Source organism: Topomyia yanbarensis, chromosome 2 (genome assembly GCF_030247195.1).
Source record: "Topomyia yanbarensis strain Yona2022 chromosome 2, ASM3024719v1, whole genome shotgun sequence".
NCBI lineage: Eukaryota > Metazoa > Arthropoda > Insecta > Diptera > Culicidae > Topomyia > Topomyia yanbarensis.
In genome coordinates this window covers 409332603-409356797 of record NC_080671.1, presented here as the reverse complement: position 1 = coordinate 409356797, position 24195 = coordinate 409332603, and the positions used below count along the sequence as shown (strand labels likewise).

Genomic DNA, 24195 nt, shown 5'->3' with positions numbered 1-24195 from the left:
AAACGAACCGAACATATCATTCATCGCGGCGGACATGAATTGAATTTCGTTTCTCTTTCAAGTTCACGCTGGGATGTCAATTTGTTTAAGCTCTGGGAAGGCATAATGGGCGTTAGGCATAATGGGCGATTGGCATAACGGTCGTTAAGCATAAATTATCTTAAAGAAACTTATTATTCGACGATGATGGCATCGGGTGGTAAGAGCCTGAATGTTTTGTAATTTTTCGATCTTGTTGAATTCGCTGGAAGCTGGCGAAACTCAACCAACATTTACATTTTGCTGTATAAATTGAAGAAGTCTTTGCTCAAAGAAGCAGACCGAACGCTTAGCATGGGCAAACTCATCTTACGCTATTTACTCGACATATAGTTGATAAATTTCACATAGATCTTGATTTGATTCCCAAAAGCAGTACAATTATAGAACGTGTGAAAATTTGATGCCGTATGTAAAACCGAGGCGAAATCATAAAGCCAAAGCATCACGCTGAAATAGATAGAACTCCAATAGAGAGAAGATTAAAATAGGCTCAACGGGTGCCCCAATGGGCATAAATAGGTTAGACATAAAGACGTTAGGCATAATATACGTTAGGCATAATAAACGATTGGCACAATGGACGTTAGGCATAAATTATCAAATTGAAGTATCACTTGAAGGAGCTCATTTTTTGACGGTGACGGAATCGGGTAGTAAGAGAGTGATCGTTTGAACCCTGGGAGCTGGTCGAACTCTATCAACATTTTATCTGCTGAATATCCTTAAGAAATTCTTGCTCAAATGAAAGAGACAGACCGAATGATTGGCATGTGAAAACTCAGCTTGCGTTAATTTCTCGGCGTAAAATCGATAAATTGCACATGACGGAAATAGACTCAAAGCTTTTGTTTACAATCAGTCTCATTGGTCTTAAGGTATGAATAACGAGCATTAACTTAGAATAGTTCTTACATACACGCATAGTGCAATTTTCCAAGAAGAAAATATGTGCCTTCAAGAACAGCTCATGAAAAAAGAATGATGCATTTTATTATTCATTCAACGGTTATATGAATATTGCTGCTTCTATATTGAATATCTCCCATATTATTCAGTTCAATAGTTCTTTCGTGTACTGTGCCAGCTACCGAAACAAAAAAAAGGTATCGCCACAAAACTAACAGCCGTAGCCTAATGCCGATGTTGTCCTTAACACTGCAAGTTTTCATAGTTTCCAAAACTTAATGTTTGTTAAATATTTTGTTTTATTTTTCAATATTTGAACACCTATTTGCCTATCGTTCACTATTAACGAATTTATGCCTAACGTATTTATGTCAAACGTCGCGCACCCAGGCTCAACACCCTTGTTTCACATAAATTTCATTTGTGTTTAGCTAACGATAACCCACATATATGTTACAATAGTCCATGAAGAAAATATTTGCCTTAAAGAACAGCTCATGAAATAAAAAATGTTAAATTTTTTAATTTATCATTCAACAAGTATATAAATATTGCTGTTTCTAGAATGATTTCCTCCTATTGAATATGACGAACAACACGAACATAGTTAAATGGTCGTTGACGAAACACGTTGGACGACACATTAAAATCAAATGAATCTGCAAAACCGTTAAACCGTGCGCAAAATAATCAAAGCGGGTCATGCTGACCATATGGCGTGTTCCGCGATTCCAGAAACAGGAGGTTTCGACGACAAAGGGGTATCACAGAAGCGTACAAATTTAGCTAAACTAGCAGATAAGGGCAGTCAATGTCGCCGGTCAGTAGTTTTGCAGCGAATGATGCTTATGAGGTGATCCGTCGTACATCCAGCAGCTCGATGTTTAGCACACGGCAGCGGTCTTCGTAGGGTGGCAAGTTTATTGGGTCACACCATGGAAACAGCCGCAGAGTGTACCTTACAAATTTACGTTGAACACCTTCATTCCTGGCAATCTAGTTAGCATGGTAAGGCCACCATACCACACCATTAGATTCCTGCAAGTACAAGCTAACAATACAATGTTCTTAACCTTCCGGAAGTCGTGCTAGTGCACTGAGAGCACGCTGCTCTGAAAATCTAGCGAAATCGTTTTAGTGCACCAGCGGCTTCTCGATCAGTGGGCGATTTGTGCGACTTCCGGATGATTAAACACAAAGGATCTCGAAACTCCGTTGCAATTTTGAAGATGAATCTTAATTGTCGGTTTGCTTTTGATAGAATATTGTCGTAGTGATGCTTGAAAGTTATTTCATGATCCAGAGTGACGCCAAGATCCTTAATGTGCTCTATATGCGTTAAAGAGCTTCCGCAAACTTGATAATCATACACGATTGACCAACTTTTCCGATGGCAGGAAATGAAGCAGTATTTTGCGATACTTAAGCCAATACAGTTCTTTTTGCACCATTCCTCGAATAAATGCAGCATACCCTTTCGCTCTTAGCAGTCAGATACTTGAAGATTATGAGTCAGTCAGTCACTTGATGATTTTGAGAGTTTTCGTATCATTCGCATAAAAGAAACGACGATCCGATAGAAGTAGCAAAGCGACATCGTTTATAAACAGCGAACCTATACAGTAAATAACGCCAATGCTGATCGCGTTTTGCGGTATGTCAACAACAACCCACAACTGTTCGAGCGTATTGGAGATGGTTGCGGGACCCATGTAAGCTTTTAGTTTAATCGATACTGCTATTAAAAAGCCCCCGCCGCGAGTCTTGAGGCTGTCCTTGATGGACATAAAAACTGCGTATTGATGTACAAACAGTTGTGCGGAAATGATTTGGGTATTTAGCTAGGTTTTCGTTAGGACGTTCATGTCGTACTCAGCTTCCGAAACAGACAAGAAAAATGCCTCTTTTTCGCTCCTTAAGCCGCGTACGTTTTGGTAGTAGATACGGATGCTGCTGGGAGCTGCATTGCTGGAAGGCGAAAAATCGTCAGGTATAGCCGGTTCAATAGCATTAATATACTCGCCTGGGATAGCTGACAGGAAGCCCTTCTGCCATCACCAATCTTAGGACCGGAACGATCATAAAGAAGGAGGTTATCGGAGGGCCCGGGAAGCGCGGAGGCTTCCTAAATGCTTGTTCTTGGTTCGCGTTGGTCCATTACATCATTTGCGTTAGCTTGCGAAACGGCATTATCCACAGAGCGTGTTGTACAACTATTCTCAGGACTGCGAGCTGTGGACTGATCAGCTGCATCGAGTGAAGCATTGGTACAGCGGAGAGGAGTGGACCATGCTGCAACGCGAAGTGAATCACAATAATAAAGGCTTGACATATATTAGAACAAAAACAGTCCCCTTAAATGTAGAAAGCATTCAGCCTTTCCTTTGTAATTACACAGGTAAATATAAAAAACTCTATACGTATACGAGTTAAATAACTTTCACAGTGTTTTTGATTTTGCAGTTCCTCGTTAGAGCTAAACGAGAGGATGACAGCATAGCGTAAATTTTTCTAATCTAATCTAAAAAACGAGCCAAACCTTTTTGCTTTTCTCCTATAGAAAGGTTATGCAACCACTCTGAACATTGCTAACATAATCCCGGCCCGGAGGGCCGTCTGTCATATACCATTCGACTCAGTTCGTTGAATTTGGCAAATGTCTGTGTGTGTGCGTATGTATGTGTGTGTATGTATGTATGTGACCAAAAATATGCACATCGGTTACTCGGAGATGGCTGAACCGATTTAATCAAACTTAAACTAAAATGAAAGGTACAACGTTCCCATAGGCTGCTATTGCTGCTAAAATCAATCCAGTTCTGGAGTTCTGGTAACACTGTTGTGAATCAGTTTGTTTATTTTCGTTCTCGTATTTTGGATCGTTTTTTTTGTGTATATTAAGTGATTTCTCAATTAGAATAGAGTTTGTGCCCTCGCCTAAGCTGCAGTTATTGATCAATTGACTGATAATTTGTGATTCTTGGTCGTGCGGTGACAATTGATAAACATTTTGTTCTCCCGAAGTGTCGTCGGTAGTGATAGAATCCTTGTGGTGAAACCGTGGATGCATATCGGGAAAGCTTACTCGCGAAGTAGCTACTGTTGCCTACCTGTAGGCGATTCGCAATGGATTCGATCTGCCTGCAGTGCTCCGAGCCGGTAACCACTTTGAATCAGCTGAAATGCCAAGGATTTTGCGACAGAATCATGCATCTATCGTGTTCAACGCTCACTCGTCCAAAATTGGACATGATTAACGACTCAGCGAATATATTCTGGCTTTGCGACAGCTGTGTGGATTTGATGAAATCCTCCGCAGTGAATGCAGCTTTTACAGCTTTGAGCGAAGCGTTCCGTTTGCAGACCGACACACATAAAACAGCGCTTGAAGCATTAAAGGCTGAAATGGAGAAAACCAGAAAATCAGTGGAATCCGCAACGACATTGCCTGCAACTCCCATATCATGGCCCGTTCCAAATAGAGCTGGAGCCAAACGTGCTCGCGAGACGGAGGATGATAAATATCCTTCTAAATCCGATGTCCCTAGTCTAACGTGTGGCAAGAAAAAGGGTGATGTAGCAAAGGTACCCACAATCACTGTTCAACCCGCTACTAGTAAATGCTGGATTTACTTGTCACGAATTGCTACCACCGTTTCCGAAGCTGAGGTTGGTGCTATGGTTAAGGAGTGCCTCTCAACGGACGATCCGGTCGAAGTGAAGAAGTTAGTGAAAAAAGACGCAAATTTGAGCGGGCTTAATTTCATTTCTTTCAAAATTGGTGTTGACCCTCAACTTCGTGAAATGGCTCTCAATGCCGATACCTGGCCGGATGGGATGTATTTCCGCGAGTTCATCGACTTTCGGCAAGAACGTAATAATGACGGGAAGCTTGGGTTTCGGAAAACACCTCGACTGGGATAAATCCATCGCAAATAGCAGTTATTTTAGACCACGCACCGACAATTCGCCTGTTGATCAACGGCAACCGGGACGCACCGTAGAAAGCAATATGGAATCCCCCAATCCTCCCAGCACAGTCGTGCCCCTTGCAGTCAGCAGTATCTTCAGTCGTCCCGGCCCTGTGTCTGGGAATGGAGAGGGGGACTTCCAAATTGCCCTCTTTGGCAAGTATTTTCAAAATTATGTTGATGAATCAACCGTTTTTCCTGATGGAACTGTTTGTTCTAGCTCGAATGCTTCCGACTGTCAATTAATGAGTCATCGCTGTCAGCCGTCAGCTGGAAACCTCCTGAGGAGCACTCCAACTTCCATCACGAGTGTTACCAATTCATGCAGTTCACCCGCTCCTTCCGCTGTTAGCAGTCATTCCAATCGCCCCGGTGTACATTCCAGACGAATGAATCGAGGAGTGCCGGTCAGCCTTCCGTGCCTAAAATCGTCGCCCATCCACTTATACTATCAAAATGTGGGAGGCATGAATTCCTGTGCAAATACCTATCGCCTAGCTACCTCGGACTGCTGTTACGACATCATCGCATTGACAGAAACATGGCTAAATGAGCAGACTCTATCCAGCCAGGTGATTTGCTCTGACTACGAGGTTCTCAGATGTGATCGTAGCCCTCTCAACAGCAACAAATCCTCCGGTGGCGGTGTTTTGCTCGCTGTGCGTCGTGGATTAAAAGTTCAACATATAACAAATGACGCTTGGAGCAGCATCGAACAAGTATGGGCAGCGATAAAATTGGGAAATCGAACATTATATATATGTGTGGTTTATTTCCCTCCCGATAAAATTCGCGACTCTGCACTAGTTGATTCTCATTCTGAATCATTGACTTCTGTTTCCGCGATGGCGCAACTCACTGACGAAATCATGATTATCGGCGATTTCAACCTTTCTACAATAAAGTGGCGTTCCGTTCATAACGGATTTCTACAACCCGACCCAGACGAATCTGTTTTTCATCCTGGCAGCATCACTCTTCTGGATGGCTATAGCACGGCTACACTTCAGCAGATCAACAGCACCACGAACGAGAACGACCGGATTTTAGATCTATGCTTCGTCAATGCCAGAGATCAATCGCCGTATATTTCCACCGCCCTCACCCCGCTAGTAAAGTATGTTCGCCTCCATCCGCCTCTACATCTTACACTCCAGGACGTACCGCCTATGAAGTTTTCGAGCCACGCGCCCACCGTGTGTTACAATTATAAGCGGGCCGACTATAGCAGCATTTTGAATATTTTACAAAGTATTAACTGGGATTCTGTGCTAAGCAAGGATGATGTGAACTATGCCGCTGAAACGTTCTGCCATATAATGAGCTACCTTATCGACCGTCATGTCCCAAAGTGTAATCAACGAAGTGATCAATCCCCCTGGCAGACAGCCGAGCTACATCAGCTAAAAACTGCGAAAAGAGCAGCATTACGAAAGTTTACCAAACGCCGTACCTTGTCACTTAGAGCTTATTATGTAAGGCTCAATAACGATTTTAAAAAACTGAACAGTTTTTGTTTTTCAAACTACCAACGAAAAATGCAACGTAAGCTTAAGTCGGATCCTAAATCGTTTTGGAGATACGTCAATGAGCAGCGGAAAGAAACCGGCTTACCTTCTACAATGTTCTTGAATGGTGAAGTTGGGCATGATTCACAAGCCATATGCAAATTGTTCGCCTCTAAATTTGCGAGTGTGTTCGTCAGTGAGACTCTGTCCTCGCAGCAGATTGACGTTGCAGCTAGCGGCGTGGCCCAACTCGAACGGTCAGTGAGTGAGATTCATGTGGAGCACTCGGATATTGTATTAGCAGCATCCAAGCTTAAAGCATCGTCATCTCCTGGGCCAGATGGTGTCCCTGCTGTGTTTTTGAAAAAGTGTATATCTGGTTTGGTGGAACCTCTCTGTCAACTATTCAAAATGTCACTGACAACCGCGATTTTTCCTCAATTGTGGAAAGCAGCTTTCATCTTTCCTGTCCACAAAAAAGGTGATAAGAGAAACATTGACAATTATCGAGGAATATCTGCGCTCTGTGCCATTTCCAAGCTCTTTGAGTTAGTCGTGGTGGAGTCAGTGTTTTTTCACTGTAAGGAATATATTTCTAAAGACCAACACGGATTCATGCCGAATCGATCTACGTCGACGAATCTACTATCTCTAACCTCTTTTGTGTCCGAAGGGTTTGATGCGAATCAACAAACTGATGTTATATATACTGACTTATCTGCAGCTTTCGACAAAATCAATCACGATATCGCAGTCGCTAAATTGGAAAAACTTGGCTTCAGTGGATCACTCCTGCGATGGTTTCAATCCTATCTCGTTGGCCGTCAACTCAGTGTGAACATAGGTGATGCATACTCCAAACTGTTCTCCGCAACGACTGGTATTCCGCAAGGAAGTCATCTCGGACCATTAATATTCACTCTCTATTTCAACGATGTAAACTATCAGCTGAAAGGACCACGGTTGTCGTATGCAGATGATCTAAAAATTTTCAACAGAATTAAGAGCCGATCGGACGCACAATATTTGCAGCAGCAATTCGACACTTTCAGCAGATGGTGTGAAAACAACCGAATGATTCTGAATCCGGCGAAATGTTCTGTGATATCGTTCACCAGAAAAAAAGATCCCATTGAGTTTGAATATAACTTGTCTGGAGCTCTTGTTTCCCGGGTGAGCTGCGTTAAGGATCTTGGAGTGCTGTTAGATTCGAAACTTACATTTAAGAATCACATTTCGTATGTTGTTGGTAAAGCATCGCGAAGCCTGGGCTTCATTTTCCGTACGGCTAAATCCTTTACAGACATTTACTGTCTCAAAAGCCTATACTGCTCTTTAGTGCGCTCTACGCTGGAGTATTGTTCGGCGGTCTGGAACCCGAATTACATGAACAGCAGCGATCGAATTGAAGGCGTTCAACGAAAATTTATACGGTATGCTCTTCGACGCCTGCCTTGGCGCGATCCTGTTCGTCTACCAAGCTACGAGAGTCGGTGTCAACTCATCCAGCTCGATACTCTCCAGCGTCGTAGAGAAACTGCAAGAGCCTTATTCATCTCTGATCTTCTGTCAGGACGCATCGATTCTCCAGATTTACTAGAGCGAGTTAACATCCAAGCAAGGTCCAGAACGTTACGCGGAAACGTTCTTCTGAGAGTGCCGTTTCGACGAACTATTCAAACAGCTAATGCCGCTATCACGGGACTACAACGCCTCTTCAATCGTGTGTCGCACTTGTTCGACTTTCATTTGTCTCGAATATCATTGAGAAATCGATTCCTGCAGTTTTTTAGATGTAATTAGTTTAAGTTTCCATCATTGGGGCCGAGTACGGCCTGTTGATGTGCGTGATAAATAAATATTGAATTTCATTAAATTCCGAGTTCCGTTTCCGGAGTTACGTGTTTAAGAGTGCGGACGCACAGCAAATTCACATTTTTGCCTTTCTCCTATAGAACTCACTCACTCTGAACATCGTCAACTTAATCCCGGCCAATTTTTTTTTGACTTACATAGGTTTTGTGTATTTTAACAGGGTCGTAGTTAGGGGGATACGGTGAGGGGCACTCACCCACATCACTCACCACCCTTTCCTAAACCGCCCTTACCTCATCAAGTACCCCACAACGCGAATAAAATTTTCTAATTCCTCTAGAATAAATTTTCATAGTGGGTCTAAAAAACTAGTGAAAAATTTGGTTTGAAATGATTTTGAGTTTAGAAACTAATTTAAAATTTCTTAACAAGTTGAAAATTTTGGACGGAGTCCAAACCCCCGAACCCTTCTTCTGGATCCGCCGCTGGTTTCAAGTGTTTCAGCGTCCACACATAGCAACTCAAGTTTGCAGCTGTCGATTCATTGTACGTATGTGTAAATCGCACTGCATATCTAATAGACATTTCTACCATTATATTAAATATAAACAGTCATGGAATCGTAGTTTGGGTAAATGAGAAAGGCACAATAGCACCACTAGGTGGATTAAAACGGTTTTTTTTTTTAAAATTGTGCCTATCGGCCATTACGCCTAACGAATTTATGCATAACGTCGTGCACTCGCTACCAACAATAGAATTTTCGAAAGATGAGGAGGCCCGTTTTCCCTTATGCTTTATGTTTGGCCCACAACGTTACTGAAAAAATGGAATAATGCGCAAAATTCTATACAAAGATTGTATTGAAAAGATAAATCGAATAGCTTATTTCACTAATTTCACTGTTTTACTAATAGTTCTGAAAAAGACTGGCTGGAAATAATTTATAAGGTCTAGAAAAAGTGGTTGAAAAAATCTAGTTCTGGGGATATCAAGTGTCAAAAAATCGAAAAAAACATTCTTTAACCCTCAAAGAGGCAAGCCAAAATTGTGACTTGAAGAAGCATTTCTCCTAAGACACAATGAAATCAAAAGCCTCTTTTTTGTCGTTTTATTAGTGAGCGAACCGAAAGCCCGAAAACGCATGATTATTTGTATTTCAAATTACATCTTCATTGAAGCTAGAGAACCGTAACTAGCCGGGCCTCTGAGGCTCCTTGCATTTTTGAGGGTTAAAAAAACTATTAGGATGATTCAATTGGGATTTTAGTTGCTGCGTTCATAATAAACTAAAAATCCCTTTGTCACTACGGACTTGAAAACCAAAATTATTTGAAATACTTCACCACTATCATGCATGTTTGTAGCAACGTTTATGAACACACGTCATACATGAAAGCACCACATCAACAAGTACCTTTCCCACAACGTCAGTTCCAATTACCGCAGTTATCATGGTGCCACTTTGCCAATCCTCACCGAAACCCACAACAAGGCATATTCCGACCCGCCTACCGGAGCCACTTGTCGTGTTGTTCAACGTCATGCATCGAAGCCCCGAGACAAGGTTCAGCTCCTTCAAACCATCCAGGCACACAACCCACAACCCAGCTCACACGCCCACTTGAGACGGTTTACCTTTGGATAGGGAAGCCTTACCTACTTTACAAGTTCGCAACAACAGTTTCCCAACGAAACACGGTCGGTATAGTTAGTCGCATTACCACGGATGGCCACATTATAATAGCAAACAGACAAGGCTTGCCGGGGCTTTGGACTTTCCGGCGGTGTGTGAATGTGTGGCATGGTCGGGTTGGCTTGTCAAACACAATAAATAGTGCCTTCATAATAAGATTTTCATTTGCAACTGTTTCATGAGCTGCTGTGGGACGAGAGACAGGCAGGTTTGATACAGTGCGTACTTTCCATCTGAAATGCGTGGTCAGTCGGAACTGTCGGTCCTCAGAGGCCTCATTGGAAAATGATATGTGATCATAGCGGCTGCAAGTAATCTTGGGTATTTACAAAGTGAACTGAAGAAAATAATTGGCTTAACTTCTACGTTTGCTCTGTGCTGTCTGCCGTATCAGTTCATCATGCAATTATGTACTGTTTCGTTATGTAAGCTACTTAAACTGCTTCCTTCTGCATCGAATCGGATATTACCAGCCTGGTCAATTTTGATCATTTTGGTAGGCTAATAGCCATTACTGTCGTTTCAGTGTAATAGGCTTAACTCAGCAAAAACGGCTCCGAAAGGGTAGAGGAAAGTAGTGTTAGAACTTGTCACGTCACGTTCCCACAATCCATGGGGTCAACGAAAAGTTTGCCCATAAATTCAAACAGCAAAAAAAAAAACAAAGCTGGCTAGGACGAAATTGATACGATTGTGGAACACCTCGGCAAAGTGCCTGTACCTACCTGATGGCAGTTTTCACGCCGCGAAACGAAAACAAGCTCAGCAAAACAACACAACACAATAACACCAAATTGAATTCGCCACAAAAAGCGCATAAATTGGATTGCACAATCCAGTCGGAGTCGGCGGGGTCCCGGATGGGGCAAAAGCCCTGCGAACGGTAAGCGAAAAATATAATCAAATCTGCTGACAAAGTTGATAACTACAATATCCTATCCCGTTATGGCCGGGGGTCCGGGCGACGCGCGATGCATGCAGATATGATAGCCCTCGCCCGTCACCGACCGGCCACGCCAATATAGGTACCTATAGTCCCCACAATTTGAACACAGCTCGTATTTCACACCGCGTAGTCACAAGTGGTGAAAATTTTCTGCGCACCTTGCGGTTTTCCCCATCGACCCGGTTAGGACGGGCTTTTTTCGCTATTAATTTTCACGCCAAACTGAAACCTGTCGCGGCGGATTGTGCGGTGCGTTCCGGTCATGGGAGGGATCGTTGATTTTTTTTGCCGCAGAGGTAGACACTTTGTCCGATGGTTGGGTCGATTTATTGGGGGTTTTTTGTGGGTTCTTGTATCGAAGTGATATGAAGTGGGGTAAAATCGGATATCTGTAGGAAAATATGTTATTTCGGAAAATGACTATCGAAATCTTGTCGGAAATATTGTAATGGTCCGATTTCTCTTTCGCAGTTTATTTTAATATTTCAGAAAGCATTTATATTTCTTTGTTTTAAACAGTGTGATACCCATCCTAACAGTGTTCAACTCGTTTTCATGGGGTCTCTAGTAGAGATGGGAAAACTGATTCAGTTTAGAGGGCGAATCATGCCCGGATCACTCACAACAATAGAATCGATTCTCCTAATCGATTCAGTGATTCATTTGGGAAAAGAAATAGGGTGAACAAATGCATTCTTATCCATCCTACCATTAGACCGATGCACAGTGGCGTAACTAGACCAAATTTCTGGCCAAAATTATTATGCACGTTTTTAAGCCTTATTATATCTCAAAGAGCAGTAAAAAGTGATTTCTTACAGTTTTGGACAATATACGAATAAATAATTACCGCATTAATCCTCCTAGCAGTGCAGTGAAAAACAAAAATTAAAAATGTGAAAAAACAAAAATTAAAAAAAAGTAAATTACACTTCAATGTTGATTACTTCAATTTTAACGATGTTATTGGGGATACCGGGTGTCAATTAGAAGGTTTCGCACTTAAAGGTTTTAATTTTATGAACGTAACCCCACAACTAAAATATTTTTTTGCTCATAACATTTCACAATTTCCTATAAAATTGAGCTAGTGCAATAAAGTTCTTCCGCCAGCTCATCTTCTAAATTACCAAACTTATCTTAGATAAATATAGCAGGAAATTGTTTCAGAATTTGAGAACGATATTTTCTTATGAGCCTTTTGATGCTTCTATCGGTATCTAGAAAATAACCTCGTGGATGGTTCAAAAATAGGATACTTATATAAATCAAAATTTTTTAATATGCCAATAATGAACAATGAAATAAAAAGATTCAAATTTTAAACAAAATTCCTAATACCATTAGTCAGATGCTTGTCAGTAATCTACATGAAAATCAGAATAAACTTTCTAATTAATAGACTATGTACGAAAAAAGCATTAATATACAGTATTAAAATTCATAACAGATACAACCTGAACAAATGACGATTTACCAACGTTTAGAAAGCAAAGTGCGAGTAGTGCCGTGAGATTCTAGTGAGAGTGATCATTAAGCAGTTTGTCAGCATACTCCCCAATAGAGCAGGCAAAACGATTTCGAACCCTATCGAGTTCGATATGATATGGAGAATTCACTAAACTAAATTTATTATTCGGTATCCCCCATAATATATCCTGCACGTCTAACTAGTAGTGATCGACTTAGTTTTTTTTTTCTCTTTTCTACTATCGTTTTATTCTAACAGCTGTTATGGATGATGATACCGTTTGCTGCGTCGTATGCAAGAAGCAAGAAATAGATACAAACAAAATCATATCATGCATGTATTGCTTCTCCACAGCTCATCTCAAGTGCAGAAATATTATTGGTAGTGCTATTAGCAGAGTGAGAGCGAATATGTATTTCTGTACCACAAATTGTTCTGAGATATACAAGCGAATCGTAGAGATGCAGAACAGTAGATCGTCGATGATCAGTATGTTCGCTTCTGAGTTAAAAGAAACTGTTGCCAGTGTTGTTGCAGACCAAATGACTCTCGTGAAGTCAGAGGTTCGTTCAGTTACCGCTGCAATTGAAAAATCGCAAGAATTTCTTTCAGCGAAGTTCGATGATATTGCATCAGACTTCAATAATCTTAAAATCGAAAACGAAAGCCTAAAACAGCAAATTTCTGAACTATCTTCATCGCATACTGAGCTAACAAAATTTGTTCATCAACTGGAGGCTAATGTAGATAAGTCGGATCGTAATACAGTGTCTAATAACGCAGTTTTGTTGGGGCTCCCATATGTAGTGAATGAAAATACATTCAAATTAGTCGATAAAACTTTTGCTCATATCGGTCTCACTTTTCCACCCAATTCCACGATTGTATGTTAGTAACAAAGCAAACGTGACGGTTCCCATTCAAATTGCTTTTAAAGACAAAAATATCAAAAAAATTGTACTCTCTCGTAGAAATGAGCTAGGAATGATTACTTCAACCCATATTGATCAGTCTTTTCTGGTTAATGGTAAGGCAACAAATATAACAGTAAGGGATGAATTAACCCCATTATCGTTAGAATTACTGCGAAAAATGCGTGAATATCAAGAACCGCTAAAAATCAAGTTTGTGTGGCCTGGAAGAGGGGGTGGCATACTTATAAAAAAAGACGAAAATGCTAAGCCAGATCTTATTAGAACTAGAGATGATTTTAAAAAAATTGATTAATCAGTATGCTATATCTTCCAAGCAAACAACATTACCGAAGCGGAAGAAAAGTGATTTGAACTAGTGTCCGTATAACTAATTTGTAACTTTTGTTGTGCTTTATTTTTGTAATTAATGGACCAAACGTTAAATTATTTTCATAATCATATTGATGATTTTAATACGTCTTGTGGGAAGGTATGTCCGAAACAATTGCGTGTATTACAGTGGAATGTACGGGGAATTAATGATTTACATAAATTTCAAGATGTTCTAATGTCAGTTGACCATTTCCTGGTTCCGATTGATATTATTATCGTTGGGGAAACATGGATTAAAACCGGAAATACTTCGCTGTATAATATGAAGGGTTATGATAGCATATTTTCGAGCAGAGAGAGTTCATTTGGTGGCTTAGCAATGTATGTTAGAGATACTATTGAATATAAAATTGTTGAAAATATTTCAATTGATGGTTTTCATCATATTCATGTTAAACTAATTGTGTCCGGCGGAGGCTTAGATGTTCATGGTGTGTACCGTCCACCGTCATTTGATTTTAATGTGTTTCATGATCGTATGGAAAGTTGGCTCAATAAAAGCAATACCAATCATCCTTGTTTAATTTTCGGAGATATTAATGTACCAGTGAATCTGTCGAATAACAATGTTGTTCTGAAATATTAATACCTTTTAGAGTCGTATGGTTTTATATGTGCAAATATATTTGTTACGAGACCATCTAGCTCAAATATTCTAGACCATGTTTTATGTAAAATGGAAGACGCTCATCGTCTATGTAATCACACTATTTATAGCGATTTAAGTGATCATTCCATGATTTTATCAGAAATCAAAAGTAGAGTTGTCCAAAAATATTATAAACAATGATAAATTGCAAATCGACTTCAAAGATACATTGATAGTATTGGACCTGTACTTGACGTGAACACATGTTTGCAAAATATAATATCAAAGTACAACACATTATTGGAAGAATGCACCAGAACAGTTAAACAATATGTGAACATCAAAAGAATGAAGTGCCCTTGGATGAGCCTTGATTTGTGGACTCTAATAAAAATTAAAAACAATTATTTGAAAAAATCTCGTCGAGATCCAAACAATATTCGTTTAGGGGAACTATTAAAACATGTCTCAAAAAACTGGATTTAGCCAAGAAAACAGCAAAAAAAAAGATATTTTGAAGGATTGCTGAATACTACATCGCACTCAAAATTATGGAAAAACATAAATACAATTCTGGGGAAATCGCAAAACAAATCAAAACTGTCCTTGATAATTAATGGTGATTGCATAGATAATAGCAAGATGATCTGCGAAGCATTAAACGAACACTTTGCAACAGTTGGTTCAAAACTAGCAGAAAACATAACTCCAGCAGGTTCAAATCCATTGTGACATATAGAACCAATCGCAAACTCAATTTTTTGCAGCCATCATCTGTAAATGAGGTTGTATTGCTAATTAGTGAATTGAAGACTAATAAAAGTACTGGTCCTGATCGTATACCAGCAAAAATAATTCAAAATAACGTCCTGTCACTTGCTCGTATTCTGTCTGATTCTTTTAATCTAATGATCGAAACAGGTACCTACCCAGATTGTCTGAAAACAGCAAAAGTTGTTCCTATATTTAAGTCGGGAGATTCAACAAAAACTGACAACTATCGACCAGTATCAACGCTCTCAGTTTTCAATAAAATATTAGAAAAATTATTGATAAATCGCATGGTTCATTTCCTGGACAGCCACAGAACACTTTATAGTATGCAATATGGATTTCGAAACGGGAGCAGTACCACTATAGCTATAACGGAACTTGTAGACAACATACTGGAGGAAACAGATTCCAAGCGATGCGTAGGTGCTTTATTTCTGGATTTGAAAAAGGCTTTCGATACTCTGAATCATGATATTTTGCTGCGAAAATTGGAATCTTATGGGATTAGATGAGTTGCAAACGATATCATCCGCAGTTACTTGGAAAGTAGAACACAATTTGTCTCGTACGACGGAGAAAAAAGTTCTCTAAGACAAATAAGCACCGGTGTACCTCAAGGGAGCAATATTGGGCCTCTACTCTTTCTCGTTTACATCAATGACATTGGTAAAATTCGTCTTACTGGAACTCCAAGATTATTTGCTGATGACACGACCTTATTTTATCCTAATGTCAACCCAAGATCGATTATTTCAAGCATGAATGATGATCTTCAAATTCTCCAGGAGTATTTTTCCGATAATCTACTATCACTTAACTTGCAAAAAACTGAATATATGATCTTTCGATCCCCAAGGAAAATCCTTCCTAGTGTTCCAAGTTTAATGATGGGCGATAACGTCATAGAGAAAGTAGAATCATTTAAATATTTAGGTGTTCATCTAGATTGTACCTTGTCTTGGGATAAACATATCAAGGAAATTGCGAGAAAAATATCGTATATGTGTGGAATCTTAAAACGTGTTAGTAGCTTCGTTCCCCGAAGGGCTTTGCTTATGTTCTACTTTGCTCACATTCACTCTCAGCTTAACTATCTAATTATTGCATGGGGTCGAGCCTGTAGATCAAAACTTAAAAAACTGCAAATTTTACAAAACCGATGTATTAAAATAATATATAATTTACCTTTTCTATTTTCATCAGTAAGGTTATTCACAGATTTTTCTCATAAAATATTACCTATTCAAGCCATGTGTGAAGAACAGACATTGCTTTTGATGCACAATGTGCTACACAACCCAACAAGTATCCACAGCTTAATCATAAACGTATTACCTCGGCTGCGCAACACCAGGCAAATTAATCATCTCTCACGACCTCGCACATATTCAAACTTTGGCCAGAAACGATTTTCTTTCATAGGCCCTGCAAAATATAACAACCTGCCTAGAGATTTACAGATTATAACTAACCGTTTATCATTCAAATCTAACATTAAATGTTACTTACCAACCCAAATAGCTTAACTATTAATTTAAATTGTCTTATGTTGTTTTTTCTCCTGTGATTAACGTCATTTCCTGTTATTAACGTTATCTAACTTTTAAATTATTAACTTAAATTTAATTATTTCTTAGTAGAAATTAAGTAATTTTTATATATTTGATTTATTTTTCTTTTCTGTACTTGTGCTTCTTCAAAAGGATACCGTATCCACTAGAAGCACATTATTTGTTTTGTCAGTAATATTCTCTCTTTTTATGTTGTTTTTTAAATTAAAATATTCTCAGCCATCTTAAATGTATTATTTCTCAGTCTACTTTCTACTTCTGTCCAAGTCAGACGTACAATCGAACCAAGTGAACAAAAGCTAGCAACCTCTCGATCTAGTGTGCATTGTCTCGAGAACAAAGGAAACATTCCATTTATTCGTGCCGTCATGAGTCAAGTTGACGAAAAAAGTCTGCTCCGACCCAATACAGCGGTCGTTGACTTTAAATTCTGTTCAATTCGTGATCTAACGCTAGATGTCGACCACCAGAGAGCATGGAAGTGCAATGATGATGTTTTTATTTTTGTCTGTCAAAACACATTGGAAAGTAAATTCTGATTTTTTAAATTTAATCAATATTATAATTAAATGTTATTTCTTCTAATGAAAAGTAATATTGATGAAGAAAATATGTTTCCTACCTCTGAAAAATATCCAGATGGTAAATTTCTTGTTACTTCACTCACATTCGTTCTTCCGGTTTCAATTTATACTAAAATGAAATTCAGAGATTGAAATTTCGATAAAAAACACGATGGTGGGCAAAAATCACTGGATTAAAGAGTGTAGTTGTTGATAGTCGAGGTTATCCACTGATAAGTCCAATTTCTAGATAAATATTTTCCATATCTAAAACAACCAACCTAACCTCAACAATACAAAAATAATTCCGGATCTCAATAATTCGTAATAAAATATTGAGTTCAATTGAATGTTTTGGTGTCAAACGAAAGAACGAGTGTTTTCTTATCACCTGTAATCAAGCTTTTTGTGAAACTATGTGATATTTATTTTAAAACAATTAAAATAGAACAACCATCCTATACCATCAATGCAAGAAAATGTTTTCATCATCATTTGACTAGTACCAAAAATGAAATCCAGTTGGCGCATCGAGCAAAAAAGTTTCACGTTTGAGAGCCAATACGATTGAGTTTTAGTGAAGTGGAATACCTGCTGAAGGTGAAGATGCAGCTTAGGCTCAAGGAGGTTATGTACCTTCAGTATCATCATCTTCGCAATGTAGTACTCATATCATTCAACACGTTACCCAAAGCTGAACGTTTTGTTTTGCTGAACAACTTGAAGCACGTGGCTGAAAGTGATAAAGTTGGAATTAAGATTCCCGTGTATATAGAAAAAGACTATGTAGATGTAAAGTTACATGACCTATCACCACGTACCCCTCCTAATCTAGTTGCAGAATACATGTCGCGATACGGAGAAGTAGAATCCGTTACACCTGATACGTGGAGAAATTTCTTCCCGGGTACACCTAACGGTGTTCTTGTGGTGAGGATGCGGATCGAAAGACCTATCCCCTCCCACTTGACTATAAAACTTAAAACCCACGAAGCCACTATTAATCAAACTACGTTATGCACCCACGAGGGGCAAACTCCTACGTCCAAGTATTGTAATCAGACAGCACACCACGGACAACATTGCGCGGAAGATACAGAGGAGAATTCATCACTACCGATTCCCAACGAATCCACGGAAAACCAACCCAAAAAAGAGTTTTCAATACCAATACCTGAACCAAAAACAGTTGCAAAATTTGTGGCAGCTGTTCAGTCCATATTGACAACTGCAAAAGCAGCATCCAGCGCCCCAAATACCACTGTAAGCAATATCGGCGAAGAAGATAAAAATAATGACGACGGATTTACACTGGTCACCCGTAAGGGTAATAAGCAGGAAAGAACATCTTAGCACCAAGACAACGATAGAAGAGAATTAAATGATCCCCATGACGCAGTAGGCGAGCCGCGAAAGAAGGTCTCCGCTCGCAATAAAAAGTTGCGCGCACGAGATCCAACGGGTAATCAATAATATTTGCTTTTATTTTTAATTTTCACATATTGTTAATATATGAAAGATCAACGGCTCCGTTTAGCTACCGCTATGAGCCGTGTCAAATAAACGAAATATAAAAAAAAATGCATTATTTATAAATTTATAAATCCGCGTTAACTATGGCTGAGAATTGAGTGTCCATTACCAGTAGGCTCAACATTGAGCTTTTCGGTGTGGGGGAAAGCGGAGGGTCACTAAAAAAAATGTGTGCGTGACTATTCATATAGTAAGATTCGGGTTAGTTATATTTCACATTTTACAATAAGCAGAACGTGCATGCGATTGTAAATATAATTGTCATAATGGATTGCATAGATTAATGAACAAAAGGTACATATTTTTAATTATCTTGATTTAAAAAAAATTCCACATCACAATAGAATTGAAGAAACTTACGGAGACACTGAATAAATCATTGTATACCTTCATACATAATCTAATCTACCCCATAAAAAATCCTCCCGACTTTTCCCACGACTAAATCGGTTTTCGTCGGTAAAATCGCCCGACTTTGACACCGACGAATTTACAAATTGTTGCATCGACTCTTATGAGAGTTTTTAAAGAGGGTCTGTCGACACGACGGCACAGGAAATCGACAGACGAAATCTTACTAAATCGGTCAACTCACAGAGACTAAATCGAACGATTAGTAGAATGACATGATTGTAGGAAACCATCTGTTAAATCAGACGAAATAGAATGATTAATCAACATATTTAATTTCTAGTTGTACGAAACCAGATGAAATCGACCAAAAAATCTTGAGATTAAATTGTAAAACTAGACGAAATAGGTCGATTAATCAACACATCACATTATTGTACCCACGAAACCAGACGAAATCGACAGACAAATCTTGTGATGAAATTGGACGAAATAGGGTGATTAATCATAATATTTAATTGTTGTTTCTACGAAACCAGACGAAATCGACCTAAAAATCGAGAAATTTTATTAATTCACGATGCAGATTTACTTTGCTGGAAATTAGTGGTTCAAATTGACAGTGCGACTACCGAATTCTCAGTATTTCGGGATGGATTACTGTAAAATCGGTAATTGCGTTTTCAATTTGATAATTTGAATTGCTGAATTTTTAGCAAAGGTAATCTGTCAAATGGATTAAATTCAAATTGCTGAGCTTTCCGCATCTTGGATTGGTGAACTTTAAAGTCGATGAAGATTCGATGTTTAAAACAACGTTTTTATATTTTTATTGCGCGAGGAACTCAAAATGGCCATAAATTTCAAACCTCCAATGAAAAATAATAGAAACTAAACAAAAATTAGATACAAATTACAAATGAAGTTCAATGGGAGTGTAAAGGGGCGATTCGATGTCGTCTTGATCTGATTCGGAACTTTCCGAATAAGCAGCCGAAACCCGCTCCACCTTCTTTTCTTTCATCGATGGTTCGCCAATCTGCTCTTCGGTTTTGTTTGAAGATTGAAGAGTTGTTTTAGTCGTTTGTATTTCCCTCTTTTTTAAATCTCTGCGACGCTGTGAATATGCTCTTCCCTTTGCCTGGTTCACCATCGCGGTGAACAATTTATCGGTAGTGAACGTGATGTTATCTGTACGAAAAGTTGTAAATAAATTTTATAATATTCGATCATGCTAATTTCAATGCTTTACTATTAATATGCTTAATGAAATTAAGATGGCGAATTTCGTCTGCGGTATGAAAACCGCACGACACATTATCGGCTATAACAGCACGGAGCCAATCGTCCTTACTGACGCTACTTAACGCGTAGGATACTTCCTGCTTCAAGCTTGTAGCTTGGTCGGGATGATCGAATTTACGTATAGCTGCTTCGACTTCTTCGCGAGATCTCAGCGGAAATGTTCGCTTTGAAGGAGGTTTCATCTGGTCGATCATCTGGTTTAGTTTTTCGTTGCATTCCAGCAATAAATCCCGGGATGTCCTTTGATGCGCAACTATGTCTCGGCCTTGCTGTTCAACTGAAAATATTAAACTTGTCAACATAATATTTCATGAATAGATACTTAGTACTGCCTACCTTTGTCCAAACGTGCGTGAATTCGATCAAATTCTTTTTCGAGAAATCTCCTAATCTGATTCTGCTCAGCCATTATTACTATCAGGTTTAAAACTGAGTACGGTTCGACGAAAAAATAACAAATTGATCCCCTTGAGTATAAAGCGAGATGTCAAATTAACGCGAATGTTTTATCACAGATAACAGACGTTGTAGGTGGCGATACAATGCAGTTGGAGTGCAGCTGTCAAAAACAGTAGCGTAGATGGCAATAGTGAAACACGGATTTACAACGTTTATCAATTTGAAAATTTACACAGGTTTTTAAGAAAATTTTGTTCTAGCCTAAATGTATGTTTCCTGTGGTTTTATGCACACAACAGGTTTGTTACAGTACAAGCTTCTTTCTCCAACTTGCTCCGGAGGAAACAGGAGCAACAAAACACTTTACAAAACACTTCCTTTTACTCCGTTCTAGAAGAAGGAAAAAGAGAAGAAAAGAATACAAGAACGGCTTTCTCCCTATTTGGTTCAAAGTACTTCCAGTTTCTTCTGATACTGGAACAAATCTAATGACAAGATTTAAATGACCTATACAACAACACATGGATTGGCATAAAAAAAACCATGGGAAACCTTGGCGCTTGGCGACGAAATCGGAAATATTGAAATGCCTTACTGATAAATCGATTTAAAATTACCCATGCTGTGAATCGTGTTCATAAATAATACCCTTAATCTTCTCACAGTAAAAGTAGTTTTTGTCGGTTTATCCGTTGTCAGGCTCGGAAGTTGGATAGAAAAGATTTTAACTACTAGAAGGCACTCTAATGGGCTATTATCTAGCATTTTGCCGCCTCTAATAGTTATAATCTCTTTTGGTGGATCACAACCCAAACTACACTATTATTAATAAGAACGAAAACTGCAAAATCACACTCGTTTCATTTCAGACATATTTTTCGGACATAGTTCTGGTAGCATAAGAGTCAAAATGCGATTTCGTTTTTTAAAACTTGTTATGCATATAAAATTTGAACATCTAGACATTTGTTCTTTCAGTTATACCGCTTCTCTTTTAAGTACTCGCTTCTAGGACTAATCGTATCCTTCATGAAGAAAACTGAGCAAAAGAAAGCCGCTATTGAACGGAACTTTAATTATTTTTTTTGTCAATTGCGCCCAATTCCACAAATTCAATCTCCTCGCTTATACTTTCTGTGAACCATACACCTAATATTGTAGAATCAATCGGTGATCAAAACAATGGACGTATCCCCGTGTACTTTCTGATAATAGCACCTCTACTACCATCAGAATCAGCAAATCCAAGGATCTTAGCCACTCACTATAACACTCACTATAACACAGTCGTCTTTGCCGTTTGCGCTTATCATTGTTCCTGAATTAAAATAGCACGTTCGATATGCGAACGAACCGCCAAAAAGTTGCTTTTTCATTTCAAATTTATCCATAAACTGTTTCTCATAGCATGGGTTTGCAGAAATATGTTTTTGCTCCACTGTACGATTATGCAGTTGTTGCAAAAGCTGGTGGTTTTTCGTCAAACCCCTTTTAATTTCCTGCATGAAGTTTTCGTACCTGAAAGCACTTATTGAAGGTAGATTCCCATATAATTCTACATAATCTGTTAAATGTAGTAACATATGCACGTTGTGCGTAACACTGCTCAATCCATAGAATTTGTGGAATTTCTTAACAAATTCCTTTAAAAACTCTCTTGCTATTTTTACATCATTATCTGAAGGATTTATTGCAGAAAGTAGACGAAGAGCACTATAGTACAGCATGAAATGTTCTTTCTGTTCTTTTTCGAAAAATTTTATTGTGACTAAGATTCCAATATACGTATCAAATAAACGATACTCGGTTGCTTTAAAATTGGGCAACTCTTCGAATGGCTTAGGATGCCGCGCAAACTCTTTCGGGATGAACTTACCTAGCTCTGAGTAGTATATTCCTGCCTTAGTTCGATCTGATTTCCGTAATCTTTTACCTGTGTATCCACTTTTCTTAAGTTTCCCGAACATGCATTCCAAAATTTTTTTCGTTGCACCCAGGTGGCACGCATGCATAGGGTCTACCCCTATTTGTAACACCATATCTAATCCATTGATACGCTCAACTCCGTAGGTGGACTGGACGCGATGATGATCGGGATCAACTCGCAGGCGAAACGAACTATTAGTTCGTGCGAAGCATTCTTCTTGGGAGTACACAGTAACACGGTTCAATCGATTGCCAATTTGCTCGCAATTAGGACAACCATGCTTGCTTACATGCGATACTGCTCCGCTGATTTTACAGGTAGCTGGACGGTCACATATGAAAAGCCGGATTTTAAAACTCAATCGAACCGTATCTGCTCCACGCCTTAATTCTAGTCCATTAGAGATTAAAAGGTTGGTTTCATTAACAAAATCCGACAGATATTCATCAAAATTTGACGGTTCTTTCAGGCCAGCGTAGCACCCAATGACAAACGGAGAGATTTGGTTAACGTTTGAGAATGCACCAAGAATAGGCCATAAACATCGTCCATTTTTTGCTACCGGAAGGCCATCAATATTAATATCTAGACATATCTCATCCATAGCTGCAACAATCGTATCAGTTGCCAGATGTGCAATTGTAGTTTGTATTCCAAAATGCACATACTCTCCAGGATGAACTTTTTTGGGAATAACAGAACTTCGGGGAGTTTCCAGTAACGTCATTCTACTTATGGGAACATCAAGACCTTCATCTCTTAAGATTTCCAATAGTGCTTTGGTAGCTTCAACACTCAAGCGGTAATGTGACACGAAATGTGCAATGCGATACTTCAACGGAACATTCGTTTTCTCGCTAGATGTATTGCCAACACCAAAATCTTCGACTCCGCTTAAAATTTCAGTATCAACACCGTTTTCATTCTTCCGTGGCGGTTCCGTCGAAGGTTCCCCGTATTGACTTTCCTCTTCATCATTATCTATAACACATACACCAAGAGGCTCCTGATTTTGATAATTCTGCTTCTCTTCCTGCTCAGTATATTCGTTGCAGTCACTTTCCCAACACTCAAGGTAGCGACGATAAGTTTTATCGTATTCCTTACACTTCTCAGCTTTTTTCTTCTTTCGCCAAGAGCTCCACCTACTTGCCATCGTATTATATCCTAAAATATTAGTATAACAAAGATTATTTTGAAATTTCGGTAGAACTTTTGGATAAAAACACACTTTGATCACGACCAAATAAAATAAAGCAAGTTGTCAGATTTAATATGATATTTCATCGGTGCATCAAATCAGCCGATGAGACAGAACATAAACAATAAATTTTTATGCAGATTAAATCGATGCCCGACGAATAACGACTTAATCGACTTAGAAATCTACCAACGTCACAGCTAGTCGACGAAATCGGATTTAATCGGTATTATAATAGGCCGATATAGTCTGCACCCGATTTCGTCTGTTGATGGTGAAATCCAGCAACTGTCAAATTTTTTATGGGGTAATCAAATTGA

At 39.0% G+C, this 24195-nt stretch overlaps 2 protein-coding genes across 2 annotated transcripts in view; both read left to right on the top strand.

Annotated features, from left to right (window-relative positions):
- The window catches only part of LOC131685051 (zinc finger CCCH domain-containing protein 13), a 429305-nt gene that overhangs the window by 211183 nt on the left and 193927 nt on the right, over nt 1-24195 (top strand). The window lies entirely within an intron of this gene.
- LOC131680877 (uncharacterized) lies at nt 4075-4872 on the top strand. The gene has a single exon (XM_058961592.1). The coding sequence runs from the start codon at nt 4075-4077 to the stop codon at nt 4870-4872; it is 798 nt and encodes a 265-aa protein (XP_058817575.1).

Bases quoted from the DNA above. Each gene is read 5' to 3' on its own strand.
- LOC131680877 (XM_058961592.1), top strand. From the start codon at position 4,075: ATGGATTCGATCTGCCTGCAGTGCTCCGAGCCGGTAACCACTTTGAAT.